The sequence below is a fragment of the Scylla paramamosain genome, chromosome 34 (genome assembly GCF_035594125.1).
Source record: "Scylla paramamosain isolate STU-SP2022 chromosome 34, ASM3559412v1, whole genome shotgun sequence".
NCBI classification, from domain to species: Eukaryota; Metazoa; Arthropoda; class Malacostraca; order Decapoda; family Portunidae; genus Scylla; species Scylla paramamosain.
This window is the reverse complement of record NC_087184.1, coordinates 9188442-9208811: the sequence shown is the minus strand read 5'-3', so window position 1 is coordinate 9208811 and position 20370 is coordinate 9188442. Positions and strand designations below refer to the sequence as shown.

At 39.3% G+C, this 20370-nt stretch overlaps 1 protein-coding gene and 1 long non-coding RNA gene across 5 annotated transcripts in view; one reads left to right on the top strand and one right to left on the bottom strand.

Moving 5' to 3' along the window:
- The window catches only part of LOC135090127 (uncharacterized), a 183977-nt gene that overhangs the window by 145765 nt on the left and 17842 nt on the right, over positions 1-20370 (bottom strand). For all 3 annotated transcript variants that reach the window (XR_010261779.1, XR_010261778.1, XR_010261777.1), the window contains one exon: positions 11312-11382. This is a non-coding gene — a long non-coding RNA (uncharacterized LOC135090127). The remainder of the gene's footprint in view (positions 1-11311; positions 11383-20370) is intronic.
- The window catches only part of LOC135090125 (hemicentin-1-like), a 303061-nt gene that overhangs the window by 280128 nt on the left and 2563 nt on the right, over positions 1-20370 (top strand). For both annotated transcript variants that reach the window (XM_063986500.1, XM_063986501.1), the window contains exon 7: positions 774-922. In XM_063986500.1, the coding sequence (XP_063842570.1) occupies positions 774-784 (11 nt within the window). In that variant the 3' untranslated portion in view covers positions 785-922. The remainder of the gene's footprint in view (positions 1-773; positions 923-20370) is intronic.

Genomic DNA, 20370 nt, shown 5'->3' with positions numbered 1-20370 from the left:
CAGTATTCTCAATCATTCATCCCTTTCTCTGGTAAACTCTGGAACTCCTTGCCTGCTTCTGTATTTCCACCTTCCTATGACTTGAATTCCTTCAAGAGGGAGGTTTCAAGACACTTATCCACCAATTTTTGACCACTGCTTTGACCCTTTTAAGGGACTGGCATTTCAGTGGGCATTTTTTTTTATTAGATTTTTGTTGCCCTTGGCCAGTATCCTTCCTACATAAAAAAAATATAAAAAACAGTATCTATTTCTACATATCATCCTTAGCCATAAATTTGTCTAATCCTCTTTTAAAGCTTCTTAATGACACTAGCAATCTGATTACTGGGTCCATTCCATTTATCTACCATTCTATTTGAGAATTAATTCCTTATTTATCTTATCTTTTTTTCTTTTAATATAAATATCAAGTCCCCTAGTGCATTCCCTCCTTGTCACTTAAAAACACAGGTAAACTCATCCCAATAGTAAAAGGCCAAAGAACATATTCTGAAACACTGCGGCGACACCTTCACTACATTCAAAAGACTTTAGCTGAAGTTATACGGATTTTTTACTGGTTTTATTGTTCTAGTGACAGATTAACAACGTTTTTACATTACCAATAGGAGAAACACTCTTAAAAACCCGGCTAATCATCTTTGTGGCCTTTATAAATAGTCCGTGGTGAGGGAGTAGAGAGTTTCAGAAAACGGTACCTAAATAATAAGCCATGTGAACCTATCCCACGAGTAAAAGTCCCGCCAGTACGAGTGTTCCCGTGTTCCCAGGGGCGGGGTGAGCCTCCACGTGGCACAGGAGGGAGCCAAGGCCAGCGCCAGACTCTCCCTGACCAGCGTGACGGCTCAGGACGCGGGGAACTACACCTGCCAGCCGGAAAGCCTCGAGCCAGCGCAGGTCACTGTCTTCGTACTGCAAGGTGAGTGGTCCCTGTCTGTTTGTGCTTTATTATTATTCTTGTTGCCATTATTGTTATTATTATTATTATTAGTAGTAGTAGTAGTATAGCAGTAGTAAAGTAGTAGTAGTAGTAGTAGTAGTAGTAGTTAGTAGTAGTAGTAAGTAGTAGTAGTAGTAGTAGTAGTAGTGGTAGTAGTAGTGGTAGTAGTAGTAGTAGTTATCAAGGCTTTTTATGGAACGAGTCAAGTTTGTGAATTTCTAGAGGATAATGTTTTGTTCGTGTGTGTGTGTGTGTGTGTGTGTGTTGTGTGTGTTGTGTGTGTGTGTGTGTGTGTGTGTGTGTGTGTGTGTGTGTGTGTGTGTGTGTGTGTGTGTGTGTGTGTGTGTGTGTGTGGTGTGTGTGTGTGTGTGTGTGTGTGTGTGTGTGTGTGTGTGTGTGTGTTGTGTGTGTGTGTGTTGTGTGTGTGTGTGTGTGGTGTGTGTGTGTGTGTGTGTGTGTGGTGTGTGTGTGTGTGTGTGTGTGTGTGTGTGTGTGTGTGTGTGTGTGTGTGTGTGTGGGTGTGGTGTTGTGTGTGTGTGTGGGTGTGTGTGTGTGTGTGTGTGTTTGTGTGTGTGTGTGTGTGTGTGTGTGTGTGTGTGTGTGTGTGTGTGTGTGTGTGTGTGTGTGTGTGAGTGTGTGTGTGTGTGTGTGTGTTGTGTGTGTGTGTGTGTGTGTGTGTGTGTGTGTGTGTGTGTGTGTGTGTGTGTGTGTGTGTGTGTGTGTGTGTGTGTGTGTGTGTGTGTGTGTGTGTGTGTGTGTGTGTGTGTGTGTGTGTGTGTGTGTGTGTGTGTGTGTGTGTGTGTGTGTGTGTGTGTGTGTGTGTGTGTGTGTGTGTGTGTGTGTGTGTGTGTGTGTGTGTGTGTGTGTGTGTGTGTGTGTGTGTGTGTGTGTGTGTGTGTGTGTGTGTGTGTGTGTGTGTGTGTGTGTGTGTGTGTGTGTGTGTGTGTGTGTGTGTGTGTGTGTGTGTGTGTGTGTGTGTGTGTGTGTGTGTGTGTGTGTGTGTGTGTGTGTGTGTGTGGTGTGTGTGTGTGTGTGGTGTGTGTGTGTGTGTGTGTGGTGTGTGTGTGTGTGTGTGTGTGTGGTGTGTGTGTGTGTGTGTGTGTGTGTGGTGTGTGTGTGTCCTTTGTGGTTATTCCAGAAGATTAAAAGAGAAGCGTAATTGAATTTGCTGATTTACTTCATATTTTTTCTCGCTTTCTCTCTCAACGCCATAATCCTCATCGCGCAAACTGACTTAACGCTCCTTTGACTTGAATCTCTCTCTCTCTCTTCTCTCTCTCTCCCTCTCTCTCTCTCTCTCTCTCTCTCTCTCTCTCTCTCTCTCTCTCTCTCTCTCTCTCAACTGTCTCCCCTAATTGAGTATGAACAGAAATTTACTATTCTCCTCCCTCCTCCTGCTCTTCTTCCTCCTCCTCCTCCTCCTCCTCTACCGCTTTCCTTCTCTTCCTCCTCCTCCTCCTCCTCCTCATCCTCCTCCTCCTCCTCCTCCTCCTCCCCTCTTTCCCTATCCTTCGCTTTCGTCCTCCTTTCCACCTCTCCTTATTATTACTACTCCTCATTTCCTGCTTTCATTCCTTCCCTGTCTCCCTCCTCCTCCTTGTCATCCTTCTACTTATCCTCCTCCTATTACTTCATTATTTCCTTCATCTCTTCTCTCCCTCCCTCCCCTCCTCTCTCCCTCCTTGAAACCCCAGAGGAATATCAACAATTAAGCACACAAAGTTTCCCAAGAGCTTGACATCCCCTCGTTGCTTAATATTTGGCCTTCCTTCTCAAATCATGGCACTGTAAAAGAGGAAAGTTGAATGAAAATATAGGAGAATGATAAAGGAAAAATTGTGGGAAGTAAGAACTAGCTAAGGAAAATAGAAGACAACACAATATAAAATAAATGGTGTGTGTGTGTGTGTGTGTGTGTGTGTGTGTGTGTGTGTGTGTGTGTGTGTGTGTGTGTGTGTGTGTGTGTGTGTGTGTGTGTGTGTGTGTGTGTGTGTGTGTGTGTGTGTGTGTGTGTGTGTGTGTGTGTGTGTGTGAGAGAGAGAGAGCGCAAGAAAGCCAATACTCCAAAAATTCTTTAATGCATTGATACGATGATGATTATGCACGTTCTGATCGCCTGCAGAGAGAGAGAGAGAGAGAGAGAGAGAGAGAGAGAGAGAGAGAGAGAGAGAGAGAGAGAGAGGAGAGAGAGAGAGAGAGAGAGAGAGAGAGAGAGAGAGAGAGGAGAAAATTAAAGTGAAAGACAATTCAAATCACAGAGGGAGGAGGAGGAGGAGGAGGAGGAGGAGGAGGAGGAGGAGGAGGAGGAGGAGGAGGAGGAGGGGTGGGAGAAGATTAACATACCGGATAAAATATCTCTTTTAATATTACATAACTAAATCGAGGCGAGAGAGAATTACATGAAGCGAGCGATTCTGATAATGTGATTAAGCACAATTTCTGCTGACACACGAACCCTCCAGAGAGAGAGAGAGAGAGAGAGAGAGAGAGAGAGAGAGAGAGAGAGAGAGAGAGAGAGAGAGAGAGAGAGAGAGAGAGAGAGAGAGGGGGGCTGGAAATGTTATATAATATTAAGAGTTGGTAGGGAGAACTTGGGGAGTTAAAAGCTGAGTTGACTTGTGGAGTGCGGAGGAGGAGGAGGAGGAGGAGGAGGAGGAGGAGGAGGAGGAGGAGGAGGAGGAGGAGGAAAGAAAAAAAAAATAGAAGAAAGCGCAATTTATAAAAGCATGAATACAACAGCAGCAACAGCAGCAACAACAACAAAACAACAAACGGGAGCAATGATAGCACTGGTAAATTCATAAAAAAAAAAAAAAAAAAAAAAACTGCATAAAACACCGACTTTTGGTATTACAAACGTACACGTAACACACACACACACACACACACACACACACACAGCAGCAGCACACAAAAAAGAAACATAATAACCACAATAAATAACCATCCATATACATGACAGTTTCCCCTGACTTTGGGCAATAAAGAAAACGGGGAGCGTGGAAGAGGAGAAGCAGAGGGGGAGGAGAGAGGAGGATAAAGGATCAGAGGGAAAAAATTTGACCACGTATGGAAAACTTTTTGATAAAGGTGAAAAGTATTGGAAAGTTTATTTTACCACAGACCCTATCATTACACACACACACACACACACACACACACACACACACACACACACACACACACACACACACCCTATAAAACCTTTCCTCCATTCCCGGTCTCGTATTCTGAATCTAAAAGGTGTTGGCAGTCCAGTTTGTGAGCCACGATTCCATTTTTGTAGCGTTTTTTTTTTAATAACAATGTTTACCAGATTAGCTCCCAACTCCCCTCGAATGATTAAGTGGGAAATGAATGATCGCTGGAAACAATTCACATTTAGCCAGTGAACTATGAATGAGAGAGAGAGAGAGAGAGAGAGATGAGAGAGAGAGAGAGAGAGAGAGAGAGAGAGAGAGAGAGAGAGAGAGAGAGAGAGAGAGAGAGAGAGAGCCTCCAGTTAGCCTTAAAAGAGAACTCTGGAGAATAAACCTTGAGAGAAAATAATGACAGATAATCTAAGAAAAGAATGAACTTTAACGAGAAAGAGCGTTGAAAAAGAGAAACTTCAAGAGAAAGAATCTTGAAAAGAGACCTTTTAAGAGAACCTTAAGAGAGAAAGCTGAGAAAGAGAACCTTTAAGAGACAGCCTTGAAAAATAAAACTTTGAAAGTGTGAACACTGAGAGAACCATGAGGAGACAATCTTGAAGGAGGGAATCTTCAGAACGTAAACAGGATATCAGAGAAATAGCTTTGGAAATATAACATTGAGGGAAAATAATTTAAGAAAGAACCTTAGAAAGAAAACAAGACTTAGGAGAGAGTCTTCAGAGCTATTTTTTACGTAAGGAGACTGTCACAGAGGATGGAAAAAACCTCCTAACTGCACCTCCTGTAAAAATTAATCAGATAATAAGTTGAAGAAAAAATATGCACAGAACTGACTAATACTTTTCATTCAAGTAATCCTTACGTGTATTCCACCGTTGAATATTTTACAGGTTTTAATGTGGAATAGATAACCTTTTTTTTTTTTTACACACACAGGTAAGAAAACACCACTGCCACATTTTATTTTCTTTACGCAGCCAAAACTAAAGAAAAAAAACAATATCAAACAAAAACAAAGCAAAAAAAGAACATACAAAACACAGAGCAGACGAGGAAATGGATCCAACAAATATTTGAAAAAAAAAAAAAAAAACAAGCGGAGGAAAACTAAACATACAAGCATACAAAGGTCGTATTATTTTTCCCCTCTCGTCCCTACATCACTTCACAGCCTTGTTAACTATTGCATTCCTTCTCCCTACCTCCTCTCTTCCTCCCTCTTTCTCTCTCTTCCTTCATCCTTTCCTCCCCCTTCCCTACCATCTCTTCTCTTATTCCCATCCTTTCCTCTCCCAAACATCTGATCTTTTTTTCCTCTCGCCATCTCTTTCTCGCCCTTCCCTTTCACTTATTCTCTCCTGATTTCTCTTCCCTCCTTTCTCTCCATCTTCCTCTCTGTACATTCCTTCATCTTCTCTCTTACTCTCCTTTCCTTTCCTCTTTCCTCCATCTTTTATTTTTTTATCTCGATCTTCTTTACTCCTTTCCCTTCTTTCTTCTCTATCTCCATAAAGCACTCCATCTTTATTTTCCTCTTCTCTCTTACTCCCTCTCCTCCTTTTCTTCCTCCATCTTTAACTCACTTCTCCTTCCTCTCTGCTTCCCTTTTCTCTCTTATTTCTTCCCTCTTCCCATCCTCTCTGTTGCGCCATTAATTAAATCAATCAATTAATCACTCCTCTGTTCCTCTTTCCCATTCCTTCTTCCCTATTTCCCTTCTCCTCTCTTACTTCCTTCCCCTTCCTTTCTCTCTGTTTCTCTAACCCACTCTTTTTTCTCTGTTTCTTTTTTTCTCTGTTTTTCTCTTCCTTACCCTTCCGCATCTCCCTCTATTCTTCACACACACAATTCTCTTCTCGCTTTCTCTCCTTTCACTCTCCCTCTCTTCCTCTCCCCTCTCAATTTTTTTTTATTCAATAAAACAAAATGGAAAGAAAAAAAACAATAACGCATCCCTTGTTGTGTGTCTATTTTTACTCGTTAACTCTTTCTCTCTGTGTTTCGTTATACAGATGCGGTTACGTTTCTTTTTTTTCTTTCGCTTTTTTCATTCTCTTTCCACTTCTGTATTTGTAACCCACATTCGTGTCTCAACTATTTATTTATTCTGCATTTCTTTTTTTTTTTTTTTGTCAAGGATCTTTCTCTTATTTTTACTTTCCCTTGAATTTCGTTTCCGTATTTTCCCTTCGTGTTCGTGTTTCAGAGATTTATTCCATTTATTTCCTCATCGAAGTTACTACTGTCCTATTTTTTTGCTTCTTTTCCTTTGTTTCCTTCCTTTTTCCATTATTTCCATTTTTTTTCATATTAGTTATCATCTCAGTTTTTCTTCTGCTTTTCCTATTTCGGTTTTGTATTTTTCGTTTTTTGCTTCACACTTGTCGGTCAATTATTATTTTTTTCTCATTTCTCTTTTATATTCTTTTTCAGCTATTTCCATTATTCACCTCCTCATTTCAAAGTTTTTTTTTCTTTTTTCAACCTTTTTCTTCTTTTCGGTTTTCTATTTTTTCTTTTTTTCTTTTTTTTTTTTACTTTACATTCGTTGATCAATTATTTCCCTATATAATTTTTCATTTGTATTCGTTTCAATCATTTCCATTATTCATCTGATCGTTTTAGTTATTACCTCAGTTTTCTTTTCCCATTTTTTCTTCTTTTCGGTTTTGTAGATTTTACTTTACTTCTTTCTCATTTTTCCTTTGCGTTCGTATTTCATCTATTTCCACTGTTCATCTCATCTAGCTTATTACACCATCTTTTCATTTCCTTCTTTCTGGTTTTGCACTTTAACTTTATGTTCATGGTGATCAATTATTTTAATCGCAATTCTCGTTTGCGTTCATGTTTCATTTCCACTATTCATCTCATCAAACTTATTCCGTCAGTCCTTCAATTTTTTCCTTCTTTCTTGCTTTGTATTTTTAAGTTCATGAGATCAATTATTTCTTTACCTAGTTTTTTCCCTTGCCTTCGTGTTTCATTGATTTTCATCATCCATCCCAGCTAACTCATTACATCAACTTTTCATATTACTTTTCAATTTCGCATTTCTATTCCACGTTCGCGAGCCAATTATATGTTAAGTCCTTTTCAGAGTTCAGCATCACTTACGAACAATAACAACTAAACAACAGGAAAGAAACGCGGTGCTAACACCTCCAGATATACTTGTACAGCAACCACGGGGCACAAACACGATGCTGACACCTTGAGACACATCCGTACAGCAAAGGCAAAAGCGAGAGGCGTGAGGCAAACCAGTCACTCGTCTCTCAGGGAATCGGCGGGAACTTGTACGGTGCAGCGGTCACTGACCTTCATACAACTAATACAGTAGTTAAAGTAGTCAGTTGGTCTCTCTGAATCTAGAACACACATTCCGCCACACCTTTATGACCCGAGTAATTAAACACTATTGTGATCTTTCTAACTCCCGTACTTTTATTTATCTTTTTTTTTTCGTATATTAAGGAGACAGACTAAGGATTACAAACTTCAATAAAAGGAAAGAATACCAAAGTTTATCAGTGTAAGGGTAAATGTCGAAGATACTGCTTAACTCTTACATTAAACTGAAAGATGAAGTTTACCAGTAAAAAAGGGATGAGAGTGAAAATACTAGTCAACTCTTACAGTAATGTGAAGACTGGCTCTATTGTAAACTATATGCTTATGAAAAAAAAAAAAAAAACTATATGCTTATGGAAAAAAAAAGTGTTTGAAAGTTTACCAGAGAAAGGATGAAAGAGTGAAGATACTGGTTGACTCTTGCATAAAAGCAGGAAGTCTTACACAGGAGGGAAGATACTAGGAAGTGTTACGCAGGAGTGAAGATACTGCTAAACTTTCACATTGTAATTAAGATTGGCTAATAAACTATATATATATAAATAAAGTTCCAGAGTTTACCAATAAGGGGATGAAGGACTGAAGACACTGACTGACTCTTACACTGCATTTTTAGATTGGCTACTAAACTATACAAAAAAAAAAGCATTATTCCAGAGTACACCAGTGAAAGGGGTGAAAGCGTGACGACACCCGTTAACTCTTTCACATCAGTAGAAGTCCTGTACAATGATACAAACCTCGGTGAAAGACAGGAATCAGATCGCTATGATACACCTGCCATTTCTCAACACTCCCTTAGCTTGCTCTGGGACGCCTTTATTAATGTACAAGGGAACAGAGAGAGAGGTTTCCCCTTCCTGACCTCTGACCAGCCTCTCCCTCAACTCTCTCACTCTCTCCTCAGTTTCCTTCACTGCAGGACATTTACACGTATACAAAAGAACATGTAGCTCGTGTTTTCCTGACGTAACTTCAGCTGTTGTAACATAATACATAAACACTAATTCATTCTAGCATATCCACACTACTCGGTGACTATTCATCCTTTCCACACTACTACCAGATTAATTTATCCTATCCACACCACATCCGGAGATTATCCTATCCACATCATTCCCTGATTATCCTGTACACACCATTAGCTGACTAGTTATCCTATTCACACTACTAATAGGCTGTTCTCTCCAGTCCACCACAATCCTAGCCTATCCCAGTCACCCGAATACCGATCCATCATATCCTATCCACACACCCATCAATCCATCCTATTTTAATCACTACCAGCCTAAAATTTATCCTAAGACATACAAATCTATTCTATCCACATTACTTCCACCATGTCCTATGCACACCACTACCAGCCTATCCTATTCTATCATCCCATCTTATCCTATACATTACCAACGTCTCCTATCTACACCAAGAGCCAAGCCTATCCCATCCACACCACCAAACTAGCCTAACCTAACCCAATAAAACTGACCCTAACCTAACCCAATCCAACTTAAACTAAACCTAATCTAACTTAATTATTCTCTCTCTCTCTCTCTCTCTCTCTCTCTCTCTCTCTCTCTCTCTCTCTCTCTCTCTCTCTCTCTCTCTCTCTCTACTTGCAGACTTCCCTCTCCACACTCGCCTCCCAGTTACCTTTTCCTTCCTTCCCCTTTGTTTCCTACACTGCGCCACACAAACTCTGGTCCTTCCTGTAAAATAATACAAAACACTCCTCGCTCGCTCCTCCCCTGAAACGTGCATGGAGTTTCCACACTTTTCACGGCCCAGCAGCAGAGGAAGGCCGGATGGAGCCGTGGGAGGGAAGTGGGCAGGCAGGGGGAGGGAGCTTCTAACTTTTCTGTCACTCGTGTATAAACAGAAATATACGAAATGTCAAATACTAAAGCGGATATTCCTGTGAGGTCAAGTAGTACTGGCGTTCATTTGCCCCACACTAAGGAAGAAGGGCAGGGAGGAACGTAACTTTTTTTCTCTCTCGTTCTTGTGTGAAAAACTACGCTAATTTATGTCAGTTGCTAAAGTTGTTTTTGTGTGGTGAAGTGGTACCGATGGTTTTGTTTATCTATTTATTTATTTATTTCATCATATTTTTATCATCATTATCTTTTTTTCGTTTTTTTTTTTCCGGCTAAACAAGAAGGACGAGAAGGAATCTTCAAGCTTCTTTGTTACTCTTACAGTGGAATAAAATCATACTAACGCAGGAGTTCTCACAATGTTAGGCACTAGTAGTACAAACTTTTTTTACACTCAAGGAAAGGCTTCCGATTTTTGTATCATACTCTTACAAATAAAAATAAATAAAAGAACAGAAAAGACTAATGTTGAATATTACATCACACATTGCTACTGCCTGACCTGCTCCGATTGCTGTTTTCCACGGCAAAGAAGAAATACTTTACACCAAGGCTCTATACACAAAAGGTTACTTAAATATGAAATTTAACCAGTACCCATTTAAATCAACACTACGAATTATTTAAACACATTGTTTGGACTGTTTGGCCCATTTAACTTAACTAAATGAAAAATAGTTTAAAACGCAACTTGCAACACTCTTTTTCTCCAAACGCGTTGACATTAAATAAACAAAACTTACTCAACGATTTTAATATTTCTTAAGCCACTAGGCCTGGGAAAAAGGAAAGAATTTACTATATTACCACCAGCTTCTGACCATTCTAAAGAGGAAATGCTGTTTAGCATTTAGCATATATTTATCTTTCTCTTAATGAGCTAATATTTAACTAACGGAAATTATTTAGACACGAAAGCACAAAACCGTAAACCTGTGGAATAAATACTGCTGTTGTTTTCAGCACAATTTCTGACTTGTTTTCAAGATTATATTGCTCATAAAAAAAATAGGGTAATTACTTTCATATGTGGCTTTTGTTTTTCTCTAAGCGCGTTGATTCTTAACGAACGAAACTTTCCCAAACATGGCCACGTAAAACCACAAACTTTTGGACTAAAAACTACGAATCTATTAATTACCTTTTTTTTTTTTTTTATTTACTTTTTTTCAACAAGTTTTAAACTAATTTTTACTACACGAAATGGGAAATACTTTTTCTAACATGTCCTCTTTTCCTATTTTCTTTTATATTTTAACATTATCTTTTCTTTCATTTATGCATTTATTCATTTCATCTTTGCAACACATTTTATACTCATTTTTACAACAATAAATGGGAAACACTTTTCTTTCTAATACGGACTTTCTCTAAACGCTGCAGTATTTAAAAGACGAAACTTTAACGTGAAAAGATTAAACCACAAACCACTTAAGTGACCAGGCAGGCTCTTCTCTCCCACGTCAGCGGGGGCGCCTGGGACCTTTAAACCAAAGACTTGTTTTGACACGGGACCTTTAAATCATACCTGCGTTTTCTTTCCGCGCCCAGGACAGAGGGGAGGACTATCATATTTTCAAGCGTTCAATTATTCATTCCTTTATTTCCAGGTTTTATTAATTTAAGTAATCCCCTCAGGAATTCCACGTCATACCTCCGTTTTCTTTACGCAATTCAGATTGTGGGAGACTATGATATTTTCGTTTTCATTTTATTTACTCGCAACCTATTCGTGTATTTTCGCTTTTATTCGTGTATTTCATTCCCTCCTGGCTTACCGTGTTAAAAGTGCAGTGGCCCTAAGCCTGCCTCCCCCCACATCCCCCGGTCCTTCGTAATGCAGCTGGTATGGTAAACGACCTCCCGATACTTTTTTCCTTTTTCTTTTTTTTTTCCTTTTTCCCAGCCGCTGATATTCCTCCAAACCTGAACGACAGCCAGGCCGGTAAATAGAGAAAGAAAAATAAAGTGGTGTAGGCATTTACCTTTATCCCTGAGGCGGCGCTGGTGGTGGTGGTGGTGGTGGTGGTGGTGGTGGTTTTTCCTTGCAAGTTTCCTGAAAATAGAAGAAAAGTTATGGATTTTTGCTGCTGCTGCTACTACTACTACTACTACTACTACTACTACTACTTTCTCCTCTAGTATCAATAGTGTAAGCAGTATTCTCTCTCTCTCTCTCTCTCTCTCTCTCTCTCTCTCTCTCTCTCTCTCTCTCTCTCTCTCTCTCTCTCTCTCTCTCTCTCTCTCTCTCTCTCTCTCTCTCTCTCTCTCTCTCTCTGTCAACCAACAAGCAAGGTCACGTTTACTATTCCACCTCCAGTCACGGGTCTAGTTGTGTACACTTCAAAACGGCTGTCCCAGGCCAGACCAGACGCACCCATACACCCTTGTTACTTCTTAATGATTGATGTATCTTGGTGCGTTAGATTGTCAGCCAAGTTGCCGTGTTAATCAAATTCTGTAAGTTTCTTGGAAAATAAAGCATTTATTATTATTATTATTATTATTATTATTATTATTATTATTATTATTATTATTATTATTATTATTATTATCATCATTATTATTCCCTCTAGTTCACTTCTCACCTACTCCACCTGTGCTTTCTACGTCTTCCTCTTCCTTCTCATCTTTCTCTTCCTTCCACTAGGGCCTGTTAAACTACCATTAGCATTATGAAAATATGGTTCCTCCCGCTCCTACTGCTCATCCTTCTTTTCTTCCTTTGCGTTCTCCTTCTCTTCCTCTTTCTTCACCCTTTTCTTCCTCGCCTTCCTCTCATTCGTTTCCCTCTTCCTTTTCTTCATTATCCTTCTTTTCTCTGTTATCCTCATCCTTTGCTCTTCCCCCTCTGTCTACTTCCACCTTTCCAGTTAATGTAAATGTTCTTTGAGTGTTCACCTTCCCCTTCGTCTTGCTTCTCAGCCTGTTGATCACACAGTATCACTCCAATAGTTCCACACACCTTCATTAGTGGCAACAATGCTTCCGGGTGTTGATCACAGGTCACTGTGTTCCTCCTCCTTTGTTGCCCTTTGTTAGCTACTGTAGTCCTCCTTCCTGATTACTTGAGTTCTCATGGATTTTTTTTTTTTTTATTGTTGGTGCTGAATGCTTTGCTAAACTCTTACTAAAATTATGAAAATACTAAAATTATGAGAATACTCTTGAAAACTTAAATCACTTCCACTTCAGCCGATTAAACAATCACTAAATTTATGAAGACAATCTTGAAAACTTTAATAACATCCATTAGAGCCTGGTAAATTATTAATACAGCTTAGGAGAACAATCGATACCCTAAATAACTTATTACCACTGGAATTATGAAAACGCACATAAAAAGTGCAATAAGTCTCACTACACCACTGGAGACTGTTACCCTATCATTAGAATCATGAGAAAATACTTGAAAATCGCAACAACTTCCACTAACATCTGTTAAACAATCACTAGAATAAAAAAAAATGAATAAATAAAAAACCTAAATGACTTACTGGGGCCTGTTATCACGAATTATGAACACACTTAAAAATAACTTCACCAAGAGGGTGTTATATTTTCACTACAATAATGAGAACACACACATACTTAAACAACTTCCACTAAAAACTTGTTACACTATTAATAGAATAAAGAACTGCCATAACTTTCAACAAAATTTGCTAAACTATCACTACGGTCATGAAAACACACTTGGGAACAGTAACAACTTCCACTACAGCATGTTATATAATCGCTACAATTATGAAAAACACTTAAGAACCTATTCGTAAATAACTTTCACTAGGCCCTGTCAAACTACAACCAGAATAATCAAAACACTCTGAAAACCCCAATAACTTTCACTACAATTAACTAAATTACCAATAACTTTTTTTAACACAATCACTAAAAACATCAAGAACACACCCACCACCACCACCACCACCACCACTCATCACCTCCCATCCATCACTAAGCTACAAAACATTCCCCCTGCACACAGAAAATGGAGGCGTCAAAACATTTACCTCTGCAACCTTCCTCCCCCGCGGCGCACCACTAATGGCTAATACTTCCCGTGAACTTAACCCAGATTTTCACAGTGATGCGATCCGTTTTCTAAAGCTCCAGATGCGTCCTTGAGAGAAAACGAGACGCTCATCTATCCAGGTATTACGGGTGAAAGAAAACGGGGGAGTTGCAATTTAAAGGTATTTGATATTGGAATTATGACTCGTACATGCGGATCCGAATTAATGAGAGGATCAAAAACAATGTGTGCAAAGTTATGTGACTCGATAAATGTTACAAACTGTGTGTAATTATTGGTTAGGAAATCAAATAAACTACATATAATATTTTACTCTTCCTCCATCCCCTCTTCCATCTCCTCCTCCTCCCCCTCCTCCTCTTCCTCCTCTTGCCATCGTTCAGGGATAACTAATTCAATCTGCGGAAATTTGAGGCTCATGAGAAGGTTTTATGTCTCTCCACATGTGTCTGATCTCCTCCTCCATCTCCTCCTCCTCCTCCTCCTTCTTTTATCCTTCTTATCTCCCTTGCTTTCCTCGTCTTCCTCTTGTCGCTTCTCCTTTTCCTGCTTCTTTTCGACCTATTTCTCTTATCTTTTTTTTCTCCTATTCCTCCTCCTCCTCCTCCTTCTCCTCCTCCTCATCTCCTTTCCTTTCTTCGTCTTCCTCTTATTGCTCTTCCTTTTCTTGCTTCTTTTTGACCTATTTCACCTCCTCTTTCTTTTTTTTTTTCTCCTCCTCCTCCTCCTCCTCCTCCTCTTCCTCCTCTTCGGATCTTTACGACATTAAAGTGTCTTCAAAACTCCATAATAAACAAGAATATACAAACGAAATGCCGATGAAGATGATAATGACAAAAACTTGAAGCAGAATATCCCCCGTCCCTCCTCCCCCCATCTCTCTCTCTCTCTCTCTCTCTCTCTCTCTCTCTCTCTCTCTCTCTCTCTCTCTCTCTCTCTCTCTCTCTCTCTCTCTCTCTCTCTCTCTCTCTCTCTCTCTCTCTCTCTCTCTCTCTCTCTCTCTCTCTCTCTCTCTCAGGTGAGGTAATTAACATAGGATGCCAGGTGAGATTCAGGTGTCTCCCTCCCCTGGACGAATAATAATAAGCTCATTAATGCAGGTGAGACGAAGGTGAGGTGAGGGAAGAAGGAAGGAAGCAAGGAAGGTGAGGGAAGAGTGGGGGAAAGATTTAAAGAAGAGCGGGAGGAAGGAAGAGGAAAATTGGTGAGACGTAGAAGGAGGTGAAGGAAAGAAGGAAGGAAACAAGGAAGGTAAGAAGAAGGAAAGGTTTAGGCAGAAGAGGAAGGAGATGGAAGATTGGAAGGAGGGTAGCGAACAAATGTTAAGGAGATGGTGTGAAGGAGTGGAGGCAGAAGGAAGAAACTGTGGAAGGGCTTAAAGAAAGGGGTAAGGGAGATGGACGAAGGAGGAATAGAAACATAAGGAAGAAAAGGGGAAGAGGCTAAGGGGAGAAGGAAAATGGAAGAAGAAGCAAGGACGGAAAAATTAGAAGAGGGAAGAATGGATGACGGAGGAGAAAGAAAGGTGGATGGAAGGAAACTGGGGGCAAGAGGAAGAGGAAAACTCATTTACAAGCTGAATAAGAGGAAAGAATGTAATGAATGAGTAAATGGAAAACGGCGTCAAGGAGAAAGGGAGGAAAATTATATAAAATGAGAGAGAGAGAGAGAGAGAGAGAGAGAGAGAGAGAGAGAGAGAGAGAGAGAGAGAGAGAGAGAGAGAGAGAGAGAGAGAGAGAGAGAGAGAGACCGACCCACCTCGCTCTATTCTCATCAATAAGGATTAAGAATATACGAAATAAAAATTGGTCGAATATTAAGTTAATATTTTGTGCCGCATATAATAAGATAATGGCGAACACACACACACACACACACACACACACACACACACACACACACACACACACACACACACACACACACACACACACACACACACACACACAGTCCCTTGCTAAACATAAAGCAAATAATAAAACAAAAATATTATAAACGCGAGTATCTTCATTTCTCCTTTCTTTCAGTCATGTCATCTATAGCACCAACACTCCTTGTCATGTCGTCCATAACAATGCCTCACTAAACAACAACAAAATCTATGATAAACAAAAAATAAATAAATAAATAAACACGAGTATTTTCATATGTCCTTTCTTTCAGCCATCTATAGCATCAACACTCCTTTCCATGTCGTCTATAGCAAGTTCCGGTCATGTCGTCTATAGCTCATGCAGTGACTCCTCTGTACAAAAACTGATAGAGGGTATCGAAACCTAATCACAGGAGGAACTAATGCCACACAAAGACACTTGGATCGCATTACACGTAGCTGTTACTAGTGCTACTACAGCATATGTATCAGTGTGTGTGGGGGGAAGGGAGAGAACAGATGGCACGGTGGTGGTGGTGGTGGTGGTGGTGGTGGTGGTGGCGGCGGCGGTGGAGGTGGTCTAGGAAGCACTTCGGAATCCTATTTGAATGTATTATTTTTCTTCAATATGGATGCTAATAAGAGTATAGACTGGAATCCTCTTTACCCTGATGGTGAGTGAGTATCTATAGTCAATATTCATCGCCGGTGTTCATTATGCAGCTCTCGTTTCATGCATCCGTCCATCCATTTCACGAACTATCCACGCCGCATTTTCTTTCACATTACCAATAACTCTTTTTTGTCAGATTTTTTTTTTTTTTCCTTTTTCTACCCCGATACTTTGCTTTCTTTACGATTTCAAGCACAATTCAACTATCATTTCTTTACCTAAACTTGATTTTCTTTATAAATCTCAACATCTCATTTCTATCATTTTTATACATACTTTATTTTCTTCAGGATTCTCAACATCTTATCTTCATTCATTTTTTAATCTATATTCCACCTCCCCCCCATCAAAAAAAAAAATAAATAAATAAATAAATAAATAATGTAAGACAGGAAAGACTTTGGCATTAATTTACCTTTAATTCCTACATTATCTGTCATTCCTTTTTATTCCATTTACCAGGATCTAAAGCTTCTCCTTCTTTTATAATTCTGTTCAGTGTTAATGATAATTTCTTCACTTTATTATTAACTTTTATTTTTTTCTGTGGTGCTGTATGTGTGACTATGTAATGTACTGCACCATGTTTCATACTGTACTTCCATTTACTGTACGCTTGGCAACTCTGTAATCCTCTGTCTGGCTGGTGCTTCCGAGGTAGCCACGCGCGTTTTTTTTTTTTTTTCTTTTTGCTTGTAGAAAGACTGAGAATATTGAAGAGTTTGGACAGAAAAAGTGAAAAGAAAGAAAATTGATGGAAAGTAGTACATTAAAGATTGTGGGCAGACCGCGTTGCTATTTTTTAAATGAAGGTGATATATGTGTGTGTGCGCGCGCGCTCAGGGTCTGCCACGGCATTATTCGTTTGTTCCTGGCCTTAATATAGAAACCACAGTCTGTACGTGTTTCTATAAAGAACGTACAACTTCCTGGCTGTCCTGTCCCGAAAAATGCCCTACATAACAACATGATCCTTCTGTTGCGGTACAATTAGTCAGTCAGTCCGTCATTCCTTTTTTGTCTATGTCCATTTTCACAGATTCACGTGCTGCTGTAACCTCCAGCACCAACCTTCCCACATCCACGCTTCTCCTCTTTATACATTTATACGAGCAGTTTGTCCTTTCCACACCCGCCTGTTCTCGTACATAGTTTAAAGGGATGTCTGCATTTCCATTCACCAATTCCATCTCATAAATGTCTTACTAATAATTGTTCTGTCACTTTCTTTCAAGCTTTGTACACACCCCGCACGCTTCATTTTCGTTCATTTCACGCACTCTTTTTCTTATATAGTTTATTTGATTCATCCCAAGTTATTGACAACTGCCAAATGTAACCAAACTGTTTTCTTTGACAATTCCACCACCTTTTATTTTGGATGTATTTTTTTCGTAGTTGAAAAGAAAAATCATTCATCCTTTTTATCAATATTCTCTATTCCTACATATATATTTCCCATTTCTCTCCCTCTCTCTCTCTCTCTCTCTCTCTCTCTCTCTCTCTCTCTCTCTCTCTCTCTCTCTCTCTCTCTCTGACAGACTTTGAAATTCTAAACTTGTTCCTGCTTTTCCATCCCCTTAAGACCTGCACACCTGAGGGCGGCACCAGCACACCTGAGCTAAACTGACCAACCGCATCATGACTCAAACTTTCAGAGAATCGATATATATATATATATATATATATATATATATATATATATATATATATATATATATATATATATATATATATATATATATATATATATATATATATATATATATATATATATATATATAATCTCTTGACGAGCCTCCTTGTCATGTAAAAATTGTAAAAGTTTTGTATTAATTTGCTAAGCGGAAGAAACTTTACGATTTTCTTTTAATTTTCTTGATTTTTTCCTATTTTCCTATTTCATTTTCATTTGATGCTGCATGCTTTCCTTTATTTCATGTTTATTTGATCTTGTCAATATATACATTCTTACTGATTTGATCATTATTTTTTTTCATTTCATATTCAATCGATCTTTTTTGTATACTTTCTTTTTTTTATCAATGTTCTTTTTTTCTTTTATCTAATTTCATATTCACTCAAGCCTACTATTTTTGTTTGATCTCACATTCATTCAGTTTTTCATGTTTTTTAAATGTTGTGTGTTCTGAAGCAACGAAGGTCAGTGATGGTAATAGTGATGATGGTGGTGGTGGTGATACTGATGATGATGATTGTGGTAATATTGGCAGTAATATTGGCGGCAATGTTGGTGGCTGGGTGGACGCACTACAGACGGAGAGGCAGGTAAGGGTCATTGTCCCCTACGGTCAAGATGTGTCCAAAGGGTTAATTGTGACCGTCTCAATGTGACCAATTAATTCTAAGTCTCCGTTGGTTAATTGGCGAGGCTGGCAGGAAGCAACACAAACATATATAACGAAAACTATAATATATGATAAAATTATACCCATACACACGCAAAGAGATAAAAAAATACTAGTAAAATTCTCATGTTATCAAACCGTATCGACATAGACATGAATAAAATAAAAAATATTACCGTACTATTAAACTGCATTGACGAAGACGCAAAAAAGAAAAGAAAAATTCCCCTTACTGACAGTCACAAACTGAAATAAAAAAAAATTACCGTATTATCAGATGTTGTTAAGAAAGAAATAAAGATAAAGTAAAAACGAATAAACATACTGTAATTAGATAAACATTAAAACGATAACAATTAAATTAAAAAATCATAACACTGTACAAGACAAACACCAATTAAAAAACAAAGTTTATACCAAATCTATACATCCAATGTAAGCACCTGCTAAATGGAAAGAAAAAAACATAAATAGAAAAACAGGTAAACAAATAAACAGATTAACAGATAAACAAATAAACTGGTAAACAGGCAAAAAAAAATATATAGATAAAAAGGTGAAACAGATAAACATGAAAGTGTAGACAGGTGTGGAGTGAGGCGAGGCCATACGAATTCCACACACACACACACACACACACACACACACACACACACACACACACACACACAGTGATATCAACTGAGCCTCAAGTTTGGGCGAAGTTGCTCCGTTTGCTCTGCTGATCCTCACTGCCTATACCACTCCACCACTTGCACCGCTGCCTGAACACCTGGACACTGAATACCTCTCTCTCTCTCTCTCTCTCTCTCTCTCTCTCTCTCTCTCTCTCTCTCTCTCTCTCTCTCTCTCTCTCTCTCTCTCTCTCTCTGACGTTAATAGTTAAGAATTCCCCAAACTTCACTTTTTAATTTTTCTTATCATCCACTACTCATCCTCGACCTCCTCCTGTTCCTGTTCCTGTTCCTCCTCCTCCTCCTCCTCCTCCTCCTCCTCCTCTTCCTCTTCCTCTTCCTCCTCCTCCTCCTCTTCCTCTTCCTCTTCCTCCTCCTCCTCCTCCTCCATCACCACCTGTTCCTCAGTGAAGTCATCCATCAGGGAAACACTTACCAACAAGCACCAGGAGTAATTAACACACACACACACACACACACACACACACACACACACACACACACACACACACACAGAGTTCACTTACTTAGGGATCCCTCGTTTAATATGCTAACTATTTTCATTAGCGTGTTAATAAAAAGAATCCTCGGGTGCAAGTTGATGCCTGTCTGTTCACCTCGACGACCCGGAGGGAGAAATGTTTTCCCTCCTCGCCAAACAATGATGAGTAATGAAGCGCAACACGAGGACTCAAGGAAACTGAAGGAAAGTGAAGGAAGACAATGACTCACCGATGCAGAGGAATGTACTCGTACCTGCTCTCATTTTTTCACTAATACCTTCACTTCTGTTCGTTCATTAACCCTTTCAATGCTGTAAACAATAATTCAAAGGACTAAAAATCAATGCATACAATCCTTATAAGCATCTACAAGAAAGGAGATCAAGAAGAAGATTCTCTAATTTCTAGCCAGTGCAACGGTTGAATGTGGCTGTTGCACAAGGAAATATGAATCAGAGTGGTCAATAACTAAGGAAACATGTGATAAGTAGCAGTGTAAGAGTTTAGTCGCCAGTAGCAGTAATGTATTTCTCTCATATTGACAAGTTTCCTCCTCACTGATATTTCAACGTCATCTGCCTCCTCTCAGTCTTTCACTTTCTCAGTATGTTTCCTGTGCACTAACTGAACTGTCTCCATCAGCATTGTATTCCTCTTGTATTCTCTTGTCTCCTCCCCACTGCACACATCAACGTCATCTGCCTCCTCGCATTCTTTCACTCTCAATACCTTGTCTGTTCGTCGGCTCCTCACTAATTGAATCATCTTCCAATCAGCTGAGTTCTTTTCATATCTATTCCTGTGTTTCCTCCCCATACGTCATATCGGTGAAGTCTATCTCGTCTAATTCTTTTACTGTCTCAATAACAAGTCTGTACTCCACTCCCTCACTTATTAATTCTTCAGCCATTATAGA